The sequence below is a fragment of the Panthera pardus genome, unplaced genomic scaffold, assembly GCF_024362965.1.
Source record: "Panthera pardus isolate Hobbes unplaced genomic scaffold, ASM2436296v1 HiC_scaffold_24, whole genome shotgun sequence".
Classification (NCBI taxonomy): domain Eukaryota; kingdom Metazoa; phylum Chordata; class Mammalia; order Carnivora; family Felidae; genus Panthera; species Panthera pardus.
Genome location: NW_026526810.1, coordinates 3,790,234 through 3,808,103, shown reverse-complemented (window position 1 = coordinate 3,808,103; position 17,870 = coordinate 3,790,234). Strand labels below are relative to the sequence as shown.

The following is a 17,870-nucleotide window of genomic DNA, read 5'->3' as shown; positions in this document are numbered from 1 at the left end:
TGAAAAGTCACCCATAACACAGCCATACCTAGGACCTGATGGGTTTTGTCTGTATCCATGCTTGACACAGTCAACCTCTGTATAGAATTTAAATGCAACAGTTCACTTCATAAGGACTTTTCACATTCTTAAGAATTTTTCATTATTCCCTTGAGCTATGGTACAGTACTGTAATTTAATTCATTATCCCAATTCAGGTTTTTCTGCTATTATAGCTAACATTGTAATAAAAATCTGCCTGCCCTGAGCTGTTTTTCTGGGAGGGAAGTATTTTCCTAAGTGTTGAAGGGTAGGGTTACCTCATAAAAAAATCTGAACATTTTTATGACTCCTGATTCACAATGCTATATTGCTTCTTTGAAAGGAGCGATAGGCTTTCCAATGCCACCAGCCATAGGTGATTTTACCCAGCCCAGTTTTGCCACAGCCTCACAAGCGCTGGGTGTGAATGTTGAAAACTGGTTTTTCAAGTTTACAAAGTATAAAATGGCAATTTGCTATTGTTACCTTAATGCTTCTGCACATTAACAAGGCTTTGCTAATGACCTTCTAGATGACATTAGGGCTTTGGAGAAATGCTCTTCCTCAGGACTTCAGAACAGAGATTAGGAAACGTGGTAGGCATGGGGAGAAGGGGAGCAAAGCTGGATACAGAAGCTGGGAATGTGCATTTGTACAGGTCAAGTTCAAGTAGTTCATTCTTGCTTGCTTCTAGCCCCTGGGAGTACCCTGGTCTGTGTAGATAGCTGCATCCCAGTAAGGTGGGTCTGTCTGTTTGGGGTCACTTCCTCTGGTTCGAGACAGACACTGGGGGCCGGAGCATCCCATTTCTAGGTTCCTCACCCAAATCTAGGTAACTTTGAAAATGAAGAAGTTACTCAGAATATGACTCCACAGTTCACCTTTGAGGCACCTCACTCACCGCCAGGACAGGTCCTGAGAGACCAGATTATGGGTGGTTTTGGACAAGTGTAGTCACTGCTGGCACATGCGTGGCCTCGGTGGGACCCACATCACTTCTAGGAGGCTGGCAGGATCAATGACATTGCTCCTGGGGCCGAACTCAGAAATGAGTCTGAGCGAAAATGTGCCCAAGGTCACGTGGCTAATCAGTGGATGAACAGGGGTTGAACTTGGGGGCTTGGCTAGTCCAAGGCCATTCTCCTTTTACTCCAACACTGCTGCTCTCTCTAAAAATCAATGTAGGACCACATTCAAAATCTCCTGCAGGATCTATTCTTGGGAGGATATGAAAGTATCATCTCCCTCGGGCCATGCTTTCCGGTCTCTATCAAGTGTAACTGATTCCTATCAACCTGGGGAAGCTGGCTTGTAAGACTCATGCCACACCCAAAGTTCGGACCTCCCAGAGAACTGCAGACACGCACCAGATGGGGACGGGGAGGGCGAAAGGTGAGCCTGGCTCTCTAGTCCCTGGGTCTAAGCTTACCTGATAAGGATGATGACTGAGGGTGTCTGCGCCATCGCCCCGATCATACTGCAGACACACATCACACACAGGAAGGTGAGGAAGGCCTCTTGGCACCCGGGACTGGGGCATTTTCCGGGAACCACAGTTGTGTTCTCGGCCGGGACGGTCGTGAGGCACGCACAGCCGGTGAGATTCTGAAACGGAAGTATTCAGCCCTCTTAACTGGGGGTATCTCCAGTTTCCAAATCCAAAGCCATCCATCAGATGGAGCTGTCACAGCCTAATTATGCATTCTGTGGCATTCCATTAATTAGGCCTGAATAAACGAGTTAGCTTTTTAAGGAGGCTGCGAAACACATGCAAATAAAGGAGTATTTACGGGGAGAAGAGCCAATTCCCCATCTCCTGTGTATTTCATCTTCATGCTCAAGAATCCCTCGATAGGCTGTACCCTAGACAAACATGTTCCCCCCCCCCCCACCGCCCCAAGTACTGTGGAAGAAACTGTGCCTCCACAATAGGATAAAACATTGCCAAATTAACGTTATAATTACTTGCCAATTTGTCCTCTTTTATGCAGTTATAATTACAATGAAGTGTATTAAAAGAAGTAAATCAGGTAACCTGCATATTGTTGCTGGTTCAGTGCCCAGTGTGGCATTTGGAACAAAGGATGTGCGTTGTCAGCCACGAGGTTGCTGCTCCCGTGGTGGGGGGGCGGGGGGGGGGGGCAGGTTAATGGGAAAGTTCTCACGTGCCAGGGGAAGCAAAGAGGGCTAAGAGATGCCAGGAGCTTGGAGCAGATCGCGGGCAGCGGACGAAAGCCCAAACCAGACACATTTATTAATACATGATCCAAGGAGGGGGGAAAAAAAAGGCGGCCACATTCCATTTGATCTTGCGGGTGGATTCTTGCCCAGCTGCCCCTGCTCCCCAGCGAGGTCCGGCCCCAGCTTCATCATCAGAGGAACTTCTGATGGCCAAGGGGAGGGGCAGGGGCTGGGAGAGGCAGTGCCACGCGAGCGCAGAGCCAATTAAGGTTCGATAATAATAGTGCAGAGGCCTTTAATGAATACAAAATGAAAACAATCATAAATGATTCATTGCTTTTCTTCTCAGCACTGCTCGGCTTTCAGAGCACACGCCAAGAAAAATCCTCCTGAGGGTCAAACAAATCCCCTTTGGCTTTCACGTTGCTCGTCCTTGTCCTCCTTCCTCTCCTCTCCTCTCCATTCTCCCTCTCGCCTCTTTTCTTTTCCCACAGAGCAGAGCACAGATAGGGGCTTTTCTTATCCCATCAAGTCACAAGGGATGTTTTCAGGGATGTCCAAAAGCCCTTCTGTGCCACGCTCCCCGCCCCATCAGAGCCACCTGGCTGCATCCTGCCCAGGGGCGCTTACCCATGTGGGCAGACGTGGTGTGGGGCTGGATGCTTCTTCCTAAGCATCGTGCCAAGAGCAGGTGCCTCTGTATAAGTGGCCAGGTTACAGCACCCCATGGTGTTTACTGTAATTCCCATGGGAGATGCTGAGATCTTGGCCCCCTGGCCCTTCCCACACACCTCTGCCCAAGGGGTCTTGCTAGCTCTTCTGTAAAACCTCCACCTCCTGGGAGGCCCCCCACTGGCTGAGCCAGCCCTGAGCCAGGGTTTTTCATGGGCCCCGAGGAGCCCCTGTATGAGGGCACACTCTATGCACCACCGAGGGACCTTCCCACACTCCTGGAGGAGGCCTCGTGGCTCCCGGGATAAAGGAAGACCATGTCTTATGCACGTTGTTCTGAGTGTTTCACGGTGCTGAGACAGAGCTGGTAACTCTTAGTAGGTGGTTTTAGAATGCCTAGGCGAATGAATCCTCATCTGCATTTACCAGGAGGCAGGGCTGCTCCCCAACGACAACCTAAATGTCACCTTTCTTCCAGCCCAGGAGAGGAAACTATACCCCCCTCTGCCCAGACCCCAACTGCACAGCCAAACTTCCCTAGCTGTTTACACCCACCACCTCCATCTCATTCCCGAAGCTCCCCCTCACTCCAGGGGGCTTCTGTCCCCACACGCGGGAACCGGATGGTGCTAAGATCTCCGGGGGCCTCCGTAACCCAACCCCACCGTCCGCTTTTCTCTTACGGGGGGGGGCCCCCAAGAGCATGTGCCTGTGAACCACTCCCCTCCCTGGCTTCCATAGCCCATGACCGTCCCAGACCCACGTTTTATGTCCTGTCCCAAGGCTCCAAGCATGTCGCCATTTCCACACTAAATCCAGGAACAAATGCCCCAAGCTGGATTCTGCACTGTCAGCGTGGCACTCCTCCCCATCTACATCTGAGAACTACTTCTCTGGAATCCCCCTCCCTGCAGGGGTGACAGCTGGATGGGAGGGGGACACGGGTGAGATTTAGAAGGCAGAAGTGAAGCAGAGGCCACTACGCTCTGAAGGTCAGACATAAGGATGATACCCACAGAGGTGCCCAGAAAGTGCCAGCTGGCCCTAGCATCCATATTTGCACCCGCCCTCTTTTCTATCTGCCCTGCTGACAGCACAGGTCTATGCCCACCTCTCCCGATTCGGCTGTCCACCTGCTGACATGGTCAGCACCCCTTTCGTCTCACAGAGCAGCCATACGAACACATCTTCTTGGGATTTTCCCACAAGCCCCCCCTCTTACCCATATCAGCTGGTGCTTCTGGGGATGGCAAAGATCGGTCTTGTGATTCCTCGAGACTTTAATTCCTCAACTCCCCCACGTTCACATAAGCTCTATTTCCTACACTCAATTCTTTTATTTCCAAAATACCTGTGGGTGCTGCTTTCCGGACCAAACCCAGACAGATGAAATTCTCACCCCCCCCCCCCCCCATTCCCTCTACATCTCTTGCCCGAGAAATGGTGTCTCTGGACAGCAGGTGGGAATTCTGGACCCTGCTCCTTACTGCCACGTCTGATGCGTCTTCCTCACGACTATGAGGCTAATGAGGCCAGACATCATTGTAGTTTTGCTCCCTAATTTATCCTCAGCTCTAGAGAACAGGGCTTGGCTCATGACAGGGATTCATCAGCTGTTTATTGAATAAATGGATAGATCTCAAGGCCTATTCATTTCACCATATCCTAAGTCCTTCTCAGACCCTCAAATCCTTCCGTCTCTGATCCCTGTCATAGCCTGAGAGAAAAGAGAGATTCAGGTGTAGGGGGCTAAGAACCACATATATCCAAAGAATGCACATGTATAAATGAGGAACAGTCCCCTCCAGGATGGCTGTGGTCTTGCTTAGTCAACCACCCTAGGAACTGAGCTCTGACTCACATAGCCTCTTAGGACTATGACGTGAGTCCTGCAGCCGAGTGATCAGGGTCAGAACCTGGTGAATAAACCCTGTGACTGGAGAGCTTTGTTTAAGAAGTGATCTGTAATTGGGACCTATTACAGTAGGTCTAATCTAAGACTCAGTCTTAGATTTTTGCCCAATACCTAGATTAGGGCCCAACTGCATCATATTTACCATGATAGGAAAACTGCCTGGCTCCTCTCTGCTCTGAGAAAATCCCTTCTGAAATGGACCCACTCTGGATTAGGTCTGTGTTCCTGCTCTAATGGAAGGGGATAAAAATGAGACATCTTTATTTCAGACTATCTGACACAGGGATTGCACAGCTCTGTCTGGTCCGGGGAGGGGATGAGCGTGTCCCCTAAAGCCAATGTCCTGGGAATGGAGTGAGTGGGCAGCAGAGTTGAGCCAAGACAAGGGACAGAGGTGATGGCACACAAAGCCAGGGGAAGGGATGGGACGAGAACAGGCCAAGGGCAGCTGCAGTCCGACTGGACAGAAATGAAGCATTTGTAGGGTCATTAACACCACAAGAGCAGAAGTAAGAAATGCAACCAGGGCAGATGTCGTCTGGTAAGTGGCCAGGAGAGAAGCTGGAGATGGCTGGGTCCCTCCCAGAGGCTGTCGGCAAATCTGTATTTATTTATTCAGACTTAGTTGAGAAGAGCCGTGGAAGAGGCTGGGGAGGAGGTAAGCCAGAGGGTCGGAGCAGGGACATGGATGGGACTCCTTTCTGGGCAGAGGACTCAGTCCAACACAATGACAGCATCTGGAAATGCTGGGGGGTCCCACGGTCTTGGGGGGGGGCGGGGGGGACAGGCACCTGGGACATTCCTGCAACCCTTCCAAGAGGGAAATCTAAGGGAACATGCTGGGCCTGTGGTCACACGGCAAGAGAGAGTGTCACATCCTTCATTTGGGCTTAGGTGACACAAGAGAGATGGACCTGCATGTCGTGCTAAAGGGGCTGTGGGGACTCTGGCCACAGAGGCAGCTATGTGCGAAGAAACGTCCACCCAGAGTCCACGTGTGGTGGGAGGAACCACAGATGAGGACACAAGGTTTCGCCTTCCCCAAGGTGCCTAACTGTAAGAGACGACTTTCCTCCTGGGGGGCTTTCAGACTGCCATCCCAAATAGAAAGGAAGCAGGGGGGGAACAGCCCTTCTTCCACTGATATTAACCGGGCATCCACGTGGGAACCCCTAAACTTGCAAAAGTTCTGAGGAGCAGGAAGCTCGAAAATACAGAGATAACCTGGATGTGACAGAACGATTCACTTTACTATGGAGATGACAGAGACTAGGATCCTAATTCTCACCCTGTCTGTATATAACAGTTCCATCTGGCCAGTCCTAAAAGCAGATGGATCTCAGAAGCCACCTGTAGACAGTCATGGCCTGAATCAAGTGCTGTCCCTGGCAGTCCCCAATATATTTCACTGTTGCCAAAGTGCACTAGGCTCTGGGAGATTGGTGCATCATTCCTGACCTGGAAAACGTCCAACTTTCCACTTCTGTTTCAAGGGAACGTCTTCCCGGCTCACCAACCTAGGGGAAGGAGTTACATTCTCTGTCTGGCGCCACATATTGGGGCGGGAGGTGGGAGCAGGACCTGGCTTTCTTGGAAATAAGTGCATCCTGACATAGCATGTTGATAACCAGACGACCACTGTGCTCGCACAGGAGGCCACGCAAAGCTTTGGAACCAGCGGTGACCCAGAGGACAGAAGGGGACTCGCTTGTAAATTCTATAAGAACTTATCCTACAGACAGATGGGCCCGCGCACAACATGACGTAAGTACAATGTGAGCCACAACACTGTTTGCAAGACCCAAAGTTATGCAGCGATCTGAACACCCAACACAGGGGCTGGTTAAACAGGTTCCTACGGATCCAGGCAAGGAAAGACCACGTAGCCGTAAGAAAAAAAAAAAAAAAAAGATACAAGAGTGTTCTTCCCGTATGGATATGGAAAGAACACCAATATAAATTATTAACCATAAAAAACCCACAAACAACGAGGTATGGAATCAGAAAGACCTTGGATATGCGTTAAAATCCAGAAGGAGACACAAGAAACTAATCATAGTAATTACCTACTTGGCAGAGCAGTGGGTTGGAAAATAGGTGAACAGGAGACAGAGTGCAAAGGAGAGATACCACTCCCTCTTTTTTATATTTTTTGACTTCTGAACAATACAAATACATCATCTATCAAAAAAAAATGAAGAACTCCAGAGCATTAGAAAATAAAGAAGAAATCAATGAAGAGTAGTCACTGAAAATCGGACTCCTATTCCACATTCAGTCATTAATTTAGACTGAGAAATGTTTCCATTCACATATAATGATGGGGATAAATAATTGCAATAAAGCTGGAGACCATGAAAATAGAAAAATTACTCTTTAGAATCTCGGATTAATTTTCTATTGACGAAGGAAATCAGAAGCATGCTATTTTTGATGGCTCCTATTATAAGGAAAAAAAAAAAAAAGACTTATCTGCAATGTTTCGAAAATACCAGCAAATGAAGTTGTTTGTGTTTGCTTCTTGGATCAATTAATTGCACAAATAAAACTGATTTCTAGGTTGAAAGATGACTTTTGCGAGGGGACAGGTATGGGGGTGATGAAGTGATTTATACTGAGAGCCTGCTGTGAAACGTGGAAAGGTAGAGAGTTACTCCCCCAAATTCTGGAATATTCTTTCTGGTTTTCTTTCTGTAATGTATTCAGTTACGAGGCAGAAATGGCCATTTCTATTAAAACTCGGGCTCCAGTCCTGTGCTTTAAAGGAGAGTTTGTCACAGAGAATGCTAGGACGCACAGTGCTCTGTCCCGCTTCTGTCTGTGAGACCTCTGATCCCTTGTCATCACATCCTGATAAGGGGACGGCAGAGGGCTGCCATACCACCACGAAACACTGGGACCTTTTCCTTCCAGTGACAATGCGCTCCTGTGCGTCCTAGACACTTAACAGTTCCTTTCATGATTCGACGAAGTTCCTCAGACACCCTCCTGTCGTTTATTACTGTCCTTTGGTAGCTTGGACTCTCTTCACCTCATTGGCCCAACCCAAGCTGGCATTTTTAGGTAACGGCCTCAACGCTCATCACAACGTGCAGGACAACCTACGTGCCTAGAGGCAAAGGGGATATTGAAAAACTGCAAGAAGAAATAGACTCTCTTGTTCCCTTTCAGGGTCACTGGCTGAAGGATAATGGCCAGGGAGAAAAATTCTCAGATGAAAGCAAGACCTCCGTCCACCTTTCGCTCCCATCACTGGTAACACAGGAGCCAGAGCACATCCGGGCAGAGCCTTAATTATCTCCTGCAGCAAGGGGAGGAAAGGGCTGGTCTTTGGGGAGCAGCAAGGCCCACGCTTTGCTCCAGCCACCTCGGGAAGGAAGCGTGGGCAGGAGACAGAAGGGGAAAGATGTGGCTGCTGCTAGGAGTGAGCATCACGTCCCTGTGTCTCTCCTTCTTGTTCTCTCTCCTGCAAACGGGATCTGTCCCCATATCGCAGAGTCTAGGCCTTCCCATCAGCCCCGCACTCACACACAGTCCATGCTGGAATATCCTTCCGGGCCTCTCCACCACCTGATACCCACTCCTCCTACACGAGAAGCCTCCCCTGCCGCTATTCCTCCTCTGGGGGGAAAACATCTGCACCCCTCCCTCGCAGCTCCACCCGCCCTGAAGCAATCCCTGCGTGAGCGGGTTTACACTCTGGGTTTCCTGATCTCTCCATGTGTCTGTGTCTTCCTCTTATGGGCACGTAACCACCCATCCTTTACTGTCAGGTTATTATCTTTTCATAAAAAAAAAAAAAAAAAAAAAAAGTTTTGTTTCCTTATTGAAAAAAGGATACGTGCTCATTTTGGATCATTTAGGAGTTTGCAGAAAATGTGAAGGAAACATGAAAATTAATGCTTCAGTCTCTAGCCAGAGGTAATGTGCTATGAGCAGCTGGGTGTACATCTTCTGTATAGATCTTTCCACGTAAAGATATACAAGTGTTTAGATTTTTTTCCTTTTCTTTACTAAAAGGGATCATAATCGGGTATATTGTTTTATAATATGCTCGTTTCGCTTAATAGGTTAGCTGTCGCTCGTGGGTGTTCCTTTGTACATAATTCTATCTGTACGTTGTATCTCATCTCACAGTAAACATGAGCTCCTACCTTTCTAGCTCTGTATTTCTTTTCCTTTTTTTTTAATTTAAAATTTTTTATTTTTTTTAATGTTTAATTATATTAGAGAGACAGAGTGTCAGCAGGGGGAGGGGCAGAGAGGGAGACACAGAATCCGAAGCAGGCTCCAGGCTCCGAGCTGTCAGCACAGAACCCAACGTGGGGCTTGAACCCACGAACCATGAGATCATGACCTGAGCCGAGTTGGATGCTTAACCAACTGAGCCACCCAAGTGCCCCTAAAATTTTTTTAAATATTTTTGAGAGAGGGAGAGAGACAGACAGACAGACATGGAGAGGGAGGGAGGGAGGGAGGGAGAGGATGAACAGGGGTGGGGCTGAGAGAGAGGGAGACACAGAATCTGAAGCAGGTTCCAGACTGTCAGCACAGAGGCTGATGTAGAACTTGAACCCATGAACCACAGATCATGACCTGAGCCAAAGTTGGATGCTTAACCGACTGAGCCACCCAGGTGCCCCTATCTATTTAAGTAGTTTCTATACCCAACGTGGGGGCTCGAAATCCCAACCCCGAGATCAAAAGTTACATGCCTTTCCACTGAGCCTGCCAGGTGCCCCCCAGTTCTCTATTTCTAGTGCCTAGTTCAGGCCCTGAGATACAGTAGGGGTTCAGGTGGCAATGCCCTAGCTGGGCTTTATTTCAGAACAGTCACATCTTCTGACAAGCCATCGCCTGAACGAGTACACACTTTTAAATCAGTTCTGACAAACGGGGCCAGGCTCTATGAGAGGGCTTGCAAACTCCACACCTCTGAGGGCAAGACAGGAAACAGGTAAGAAAACTGGCACAGGTGTAAGGGGTAGCCAGTGGTGGGGACTACGGCTAAGAGGAGATCAAATGCCTTGTTTGTGGGTTTGACCATTTCTCAGCTCCAGCCCGTCGCTGCCCTGCGAGGGCGCCAGGGCCAAGTCAGCTCTTGTCCAACTTTTACAGAGAGGCCAGGAACCCAGATCTATGTAGGAAATGCGCAGGCCATTTAAACCTTGCTTCAGGACACAGTAAGCACATCCGTAGGGCAGAGAGGGTGTATAAGCAATCGGTTCGTTTCTTCTGCACTTCGCAGACACAGCACCTCCAGTCTCCAGTTCAGTTTCCTGAGTGCCTGACCACACAAAGGTGAGAAGGGAAAGGACGTCGAAGGCTGGATGTTCAGCGTCAGCTCGGACACTGTTTCTCGAAAGATAAAAACTTAGGAACCCATCCCTTCTCCTGGAGTAGTGGTTCTCAACTGTGGGGGATCCTGCCCCCAACCACAACCTGTAGAAGTATCTGGAGACATTGGCGGTTTCACAAATGGGCGGGCATTGCCAGTGGCATCTGGTGGGTAGAGCTCAGAGATGCTGCTGAAGACAGACACAGCCCCAAATGTCAGCAATGCCAAGCTGGAGATGCTCTGTAGGGGGCACAGTGGTTCTCAACCTCTGTTACATTCCAGAAACATTTGGTGTGGGGCGGGGGGAGGGTGCTTTCAAAAGATACAGATACCTGGGTCCTATCCCACAGTAAGGAAATCAGACTTTCTAAGGATGAGGCTCAGGCCTCATAGTTTAAAAGCTCTCAAGTAATCCTAATAGGCAGGCAGGGCTGAGATCCACGAAGGTCAACAACAAACTGCCTGCGTGCATCCGTAATGGGTCTCCCGCCCTTCCCCTCCCCTCCGCCCTTCCACAGAACTGGCTCCAGGCTCTTCTCAGATAGGTGCTCGACACATATCCATTGCCTGAATGGGGGGGGGGGGGGTTGTCTGAATGGGGGGGCATAGATTAGTCATCTCTCATTAGTCGCCTACAAACTGCTGTGCTGGACCTGTATTGACTTCCAACGTTCTACTGGTGGCTGATACAAGCCTTTTTGTTTGTTTGTTTTAGTCGATTATTTAGTACATCAAAAGGATACAACTTCCAGCAGTCAGTCAGCAGCATACCAACACACTTTCTGGTGGAATAATTACTTCTGCGAGTGAAAGGTACAGGAACAATCTGGGCAATATATCCATGCCAAAGGAAGCTTACAAAATTAACTCGCAATCTTTTTTGTCACCCCTCCCAGTCGTATGCAAGGAGACAAATTAGAAATTGTGCAGTCAATGCGATCCTGGAAACTTTCATTGCTGTCACTCAAGGAGACAGGCAATAAGAAAATAAAATACAAAACCCAAGCCAGGGCGTCAAGGAAAGTCTAACATCAGCAAACCACTAATGCCAACCAGATTTCCCTATAATCAGAATTATGTGACTGGTGACGTATTCACATTTAATAGAGTTATGGGAAATTTTCACAGGTTCTGATGGAAGTTACAAGTGGGCGAGACATGAACAAGGACTGGAGCTTTAGTGTTAAAATCTGCATTGGCCAACCTACTGGCCTGCCAAATGCTATTCAAGGAAGTAGTATTCTCACCCGTGGCTTCCTGGGGACAGCACGGGGCCTCCAGCCAGGTGTTCAGGAAGCCTGGGGCCTTTATCCAGAGCCATGGCTGGCACTGGAAATGCAAGGGTCCACAAGAAAACCCCAACCCCATTGCTGGACACTGGAGCCCAGTGAGGGAGATGCAGAGTCAATAAGCTGTTCTTGGGGACTGGGGAGGGAGGGTCTGACCTTGCAGGACAGAGCAGGTGCCGGAGGACTCTGCAGGACGAGGTTCTAATGCAGCCCTGGAAGAAGTAATAAGTGGGGAGGAGGCTTCTCAGCTGCAGAAAAAGAACTACTGTGCATCTGAAGGGCTTAAGGGAAGACTCTCCTTGAGAAAAGGAGCAGCATGTGCAAAGGCCTGGAGGTATAAAAGGAGCAGCGTGTGCAAAGGCCCGGAGGTATAAAAGGAGCAGCGTGTGCAAAGGCCCGGAGGTATAAAAGGAGCAGCACGTGACAAGACCTGGAGGTAAGGGAGAGCTGGGTGTGTCAGAGGAACCCCATGAAGTTCAACATAATAAGTCGTTCTTCAACAGGTGGGAGAAGTGGGGAGGTTGAGGCTGCAGAGGCAGCAGGGCCAGCCTCTGAAGGCAATGTCCTGACTATGGAGCGCATGAGTGAAGTCCTTTCAAGGAAGAAGGTAAGCATCCTCAAGAGGTCAGTCGCAGAGTCAGAGGAAGACACTGGGTTTGGGGTCAGACCAATCCACATTCCAGCGCCACCACCACCATGCTCTGCGCGAGCCGGGGCAAGTGACTAGTTTGTCATCAGGAGTGAAAATAACACCTCCCTCCCCAGGTTGCCAGGAGGATCGACGGGAAAACGCACACAGGGCCGGGGGTGCAGGGGTAAGAATGGCTGCGCTCACACCTGGAAAGCTAGAGGACTCCAGCAGACGGTGAAGGAATAATAAGGAAAAAGGGAAATTGGGAAGACGGATGAGGAAGGCTTCAGCTTGCGGAAGAGCTTTTTTGAGAGCTTGGAGGCCAAGAGTTGGGAACGAAGGAGGGAGCGAATGTACCAGGAATATAATCCACCATTTGGCATTTTCCCAAAATACTGCAGCAGAGATTTAGAAGATTGAAACTGCTTTCTGCTCATTTTTGGATGGTGGCCTGAGATTTCTTTGGCTCCAGGCCAAGCCGTCCCGGACCATGAGTGACATGTGGAAGGCCTGTTGCCTGGCCCACGCAGGCTCTTGAAAAAGTTTGCTGCTGTTGCGACCTCTACAGTTAGGGTTGTTTTTAAGGCTGGGTCGTCACAAGGGCCCCTTTCCGGGATAGGCGTGACCTCATCGACCTGTTGACAGCCAGGATGTCCTGAGATCTGCCTCCATGGAGGAGAAATGTGACTCCCACCGGGTCCTGGGGCCCGGGGCTACCTCAATCTCTCACTTGTAATCGCGGGAGGAGAACCTCTCTGATTGGCCTGCACCCCAGCAGATGATAGGAGGCCTTAGGAGGCCTCCAGCAATGTGAGGAAAAGGCAGGTGTCTGGAGAAGGAACAGTATATCCAGAGGGAATCAGAGAAGCTCACTATCCAATAACTGCATTCTACACATTCCTGTTTCAGCAGCTGCAAAGACTCACTGGCCGGCGAGGCTCTTATTCAGGAAGACTCGTACATGCAAGATCAAGGGATATGCAATTTTTAAGACAATTTTTTTTTTTTTCACTGTCAGAGAATGCTCTGGAATAGAGACCTGTTTGGTCTCAGGATACCAGCCTATACTGAGTCAATTTAATTCCTAAAGCAGGACAAGAACCAAAACTGATTTATATAACTTTTTGGCTATTAAGATGTTAATAAAATTGTTGTCATGAAAAAGAATAGCTTATACTTTTATTTTAACCATTCACAAGGCCCCATCCCATTCTAAAATTCGTTTCCAGTCACATAAAGAAATTGCTTTATCATCTAATTAAAAAAAAAAAAATCAGTTTCTCTCCACCAGCACCACTACCACCATCCCCCCACCATCGGGATTTATTTTCTCAATAGAAAAATGTTAATAACTGGCCAGGAATCTAAATGTTAAAAGCAAAGAAAAATGAAATCTTTGGAGATGAAAATAAGTGATCGATTTCTCTTCCTTCAGAGAAATTGCTGCCTCTAAAAGATACAGAATGTGAGCAGGACAAGAAACAAATAATTCCAACTCTGAATTCCTCTAAAGCAGTCACCTAGCCTTTTTCTTATCTTTCTCTTCACCTATGCATTCCTTAACATTTACAGAGCACTCCTGGATGACAGCCCTCACTCAGGAAACTCACAGATCACAGCAGACGACAAATACGCTTAGCAGATCACTGTAGTGAAATGAGAGAGAAGCCTTCAGGAGAGACAGATCAGAGAACCACAGAGGCAAGAACATCAAAGCTAAAGAAGAGAAGGGATGTTTTCACAGAGAAGGGGGAATTCGAGTAGGGTACCGACAGTTGAGTAGGAGTTGTCCAAATGGGGAGAGAAGTGTGAAAAGGCATACACGTTGTGTGGGGGAAGCTGAATACCACAAACTAAAAGGAAATAGAGCTAGAGAGAATGGCTGAGAACAGACTTGCGCTGAAGGCACATACAAAGCCAGTTCAGTGCCTAGATCTTATCTCATAGGTGACAGGGTAGCATTAGACAGGGTCCTCTGCAATGTTGCAGACATCATTTCGGCTGCAGTGTAGAAGATGGGCCAGAAGGGGGCCACCCTGAGCTGTGGGGACAGTTGGGCAACTGCCACACTGGTCCAAGGGAGAGACCAGGAGGGCTGGCACCAGGGCAGTGGTGATGTGGATGCAGAAGACAGGCAGGTGTATAAGCATGACTTGGTGACCAGTCAGTCCCTTAGCATCAGGTTTTCAAGCAGAGAACATGGAAAACGGCAGGCTGATAGCCAATTGGAAAATTCATACTGACAAGGGGGGAAAACAAAAAACAGTTTAGTGTGGGGCGGGGGATGGGTAAAAGTGGGAGGGACCTAGTTGAGAATAATAAGGCAAAGGAAACAGAAAAGGAAGAGGTTGAATTAGTGTCAGATAGTCTCAGGTTTAGAAGAAGACTTCTCTGATAAATGGTATTCTAGCCTTCCTTTACATACTTCTGTTGATGGGGAGCTCATTACCGGTAGAGTCAGGCTATTCCACTGACATCCTTTGTGTCTTGAACCATAATCTTTTTCTCTGGCTCCATATATACAGCTTCCTTTGAATTTTTTTCTTTTTAACTTTTGGTTGCTCTGTGACACTTTCTGGAAACCTACTTGATTTAGCAGGAAGGCCTGAAAGACCCGGCAGTCTACCCACTCTGCTGAGGATCCTCCACTGGACTGCGGTAGAGTCGCAAACAGTCACAGGGCAGGAACACAAAGTATAGAACACATGTGGTGTTCCACTGCTGACCTTGACCGTGGGTTTTAAACTACTCTGTCTGCCCGCGTCCCCTGCCCCATCCCCTCCAGTTAGAAAATCACCAATACCGTGCTGTTGCAGCCAGCGAAGCAGGCAGACAGGTAGGTGATGCCATCTGCCCCACACACGGGAGTGAAGGAATCGGTTTGGCATTCACAATTTTTATTGCAGGGTGAGTAGGGGTCCAGGGCCACGCCAGGCGCTGAGCTGGAAAAGAACCGAAAGATGGAATCCATCAAAGGAAGGTCAATTTCGATTGGATCGCTCCGCCCTCTGCTGTGATGAGTCACCTGACACCCCTGCCGTCTCCTCCTCGGATCTCCCCCTCCCCATCCCACAAGGACCGGCCTGGCGCCTCTGCTGAGAGACGCCGCGCACGCGCAGAAGCAACGGTGCCAGGCTGCGCGCTTCCTCTGCCCGGAGGCGGAAGAAGCCTCTTCTCATCATTTGCACCAACGTGCCCTCTGGGCTCAGCTCCGGGCCACCTCCTCCAGGATGCTGCTCATGATTGCTGCAGCTCAGCCCGTTCCTCCTTCCCTGACCCAGCAACTCCTCCTGGCAGAGCTGAACACAGACTTCTCCCTTCCTCGGGGCAGGCCTGGTCTCTGTTTTGTCCCTCCCCAGCAGGCAGTAGGCCTCACGATGCTTAACACCACCTCAACTAGACTGGCTTCCATAACTATCGTCTGTGTGATTCAACTTCCTGAGAAAAAGAACACGAGTTATTTTAAATTTCCTTTTGTACCATTAAAGGCACAATTACCCAGAGCCTGCAAACTGCAAAGAGGAAAAGGGCGGAGTGGGCGTTGTGAGCTCCGAAAGAGAGGCAGGCTCTCCTTCCAGCCCCGTTATTTTCAGCTGAGCCTCCCAGGGTTCAAGAACGCTTCATAGTAATGACAATGACGGTGATATCTGACAATTTATGTGGCAGGCACTATTCACGGTACTGCACGGATTATATTTCACTTATTCTCTGTGTAACCCCATGGGGTTGATAAGAGAGAAACTGAGGCACAACCAGGCTGAGTCGCCTGCCCAAACATACCCACCTTGTACATGGGAAAGGGGGAGGGGGTTCTGGAGCTCTACCAATCTGGGGAGAGTTAGCAGTTGGACTGTAGTCCCTGAGCCTTTTTTTTTCTTTTTTTAATGAAGAAGAACTTCATTATCGTAAGACCCTATGCTTTGAACCGCTACAAGTTTACTACTTGAGAGCTGGCACAGTTTAAGGCTGGCAGTCGTTCTCTCCAAAAGCTGTTATTCATGGTATGCACAAACCAGAAGGTGCCACATTTGGGAGGGGGAGGAACCGGGGCTGGGGTGGGGGCAGAAGTGGCCACGGTGGTGGAAAAGGGGACGGAGGGGCACACAAATGCGTGGACTATGCATGAATATACAGACAGCTGCCTTCACCTGTGTTCCCACATTCAGCCTGCTTGACCCTGCGGGTGCCTATACCTTCTAGATACAGGACTATAGGAGAAAGCCTGATGGCCTGCTTGGAGGAGGAGGAACTGGTATCCTGCAGGCCAACTCTGCTGCACCCTTGGTGCTCCAGGCTGATCCCCAAGCAGCTTCCAAGTCTCACACAGAAAGGGGGACAGCTGTGGATGCTGGACTCTTCCTAATTCCCTCTGGGGCAATTCTAGTTGGACTCTAGTCAAAGCCTTGGGATAATAACTAGAAAAAAAAGTGTCCCATAAGAACTAACTTCCTTCACTTCTCCCTCTTTTATTCCCCACCTCCTTTGCCCTCCCATACTTATCAATACCTACTGTGGATGAGACCCTATAATTACTATGGGAGCCTAATGATAGCTCCTGAAAATTTCAGGAATGGTTGTAATCTATTCTGTCTTTCCTTTTAGGCTGAAATTTTTAAAGTTTTTATCTATCTATCTATCTATCTATCTATCTATCTATCTATCTATCTAGAGAGCAGGTGGGGAAGGGATAGAGAAAGAGGGAGAGAGAGAAATCTCAAGCAGGCCCTGCACTGATAACACAGAGCCTGACAAGGTACGAACCCATGAACAGTGAGATCATGACGTGAGCCGAAATGAAGACTTGGATGCTTAACTGACTGAGCCACCCAGGAGCCCCTAAGATGAATTTTAAAATAAAATTTCTCTGTGTTATCTTTAATTATTCCTAAGGTCAAATGCTAAAAATGGTAACAGGAGTACTGTGGGGAGTGAATGTAGGATGATTTCCCCCCATGTGTTCCCGGCCGTCCCGGGAGACAGCTGTTGAGTGGAATGGCCTTGCACCCTCTACCCATGAGGTCCACGTTGATTCTCCGGCACTGGGAGGAAGATACAGAGGCATCATCAAACCCTCCATTCATGGTCACCAGAGACAAAGCTGGCTCTGTTACCCTACCATGGCATCCCCTGGGCAGGCAGGGGCGGAAACAGACATTTGTGGGACTTACGTGTTTCCATAGGGAACAGTAACCCCAGCCACAGGGCCCGTGTCACAGCCCAGGAAGAGGAAGGAAACATAGCAAGCTGTGGACACCAGGTTGACGAGCATGGCCATCCGAATGGCCCCGAGGGCGGAAAGACTGAGCTTCTTCACCAGGAGACCACCCAAGAAGATCCCCAGACAGGCACATGGGATTGCAGTCATCCCTGGAGAAAAACAGAGGAGCAGAAACTGTTAGCAGGGAAACCGGGACCAGTCAATACAACAGATGAGTGCCAGGCTGGGGGCTGAACCCTGTCCAACCTGAATTCCCAGGGATACCATGACTGCACCCCTTTCTCCATGCTGCCCTCCACCCCCAGGTCTCCACAAAGGGCCTTATTTCTGGCCTCAGGGAGCTCACAGAAAACTGGGGGAGACACACATGTACACACTCTGTTATTAGGGGTCCAAATACCTACACCTATCATGCTAAGTGAGGTACCCTCATGGGAAAGACACGGCTGGCATGGGAACAGCCAAGAGACAAAGACAGACAGACTTGGAACACATGTTTCAGGGATGTAAAGATCACGGAGCACTAATGTGCTCTCTGTGCATTTTGAGATGACGTGGGAAAAGGGGACTCAAGATCATTTGGGGGTTTTCTCTCTTTTTCTCAT

General features: G+C 49.0%; 1 protein-coding gene across 4 annotated transcripts in view; it reads right to left on the bottom strand.

Moving 5' to 3' along the window:
- SLCO3A1 (solute carrier organic anion transporter family member 3A1) overlaps positions 1–17,870 on the bottom strand; it is a 311,249-nt gene that overhangs the window by 31,489 nt on the left and 261,890 nt on the right. For all 4 annotated transcript variants that reach the window (XM_019460169.2, XM_019460168.2, XM_019460170.2 and 1 more), the window contains 3 exons: positions 17,216–17,414; positions 14,851–14,989; positions 1,451–1,626 (listed from right to left, as the gene is read on the bottom strand). In XM_019460169.2, coding sequence (XP_019315714.1) covers positions 1,451–1,626; positions 14,851–14,989; positions 17,216–17,414 — 514 coding nt within the window. The remainder of the gene's footprint in view (positions 1–1,450; positions 1,627–14,850; positions 14,990–17,215; positions 17,415–17,870) is intronic.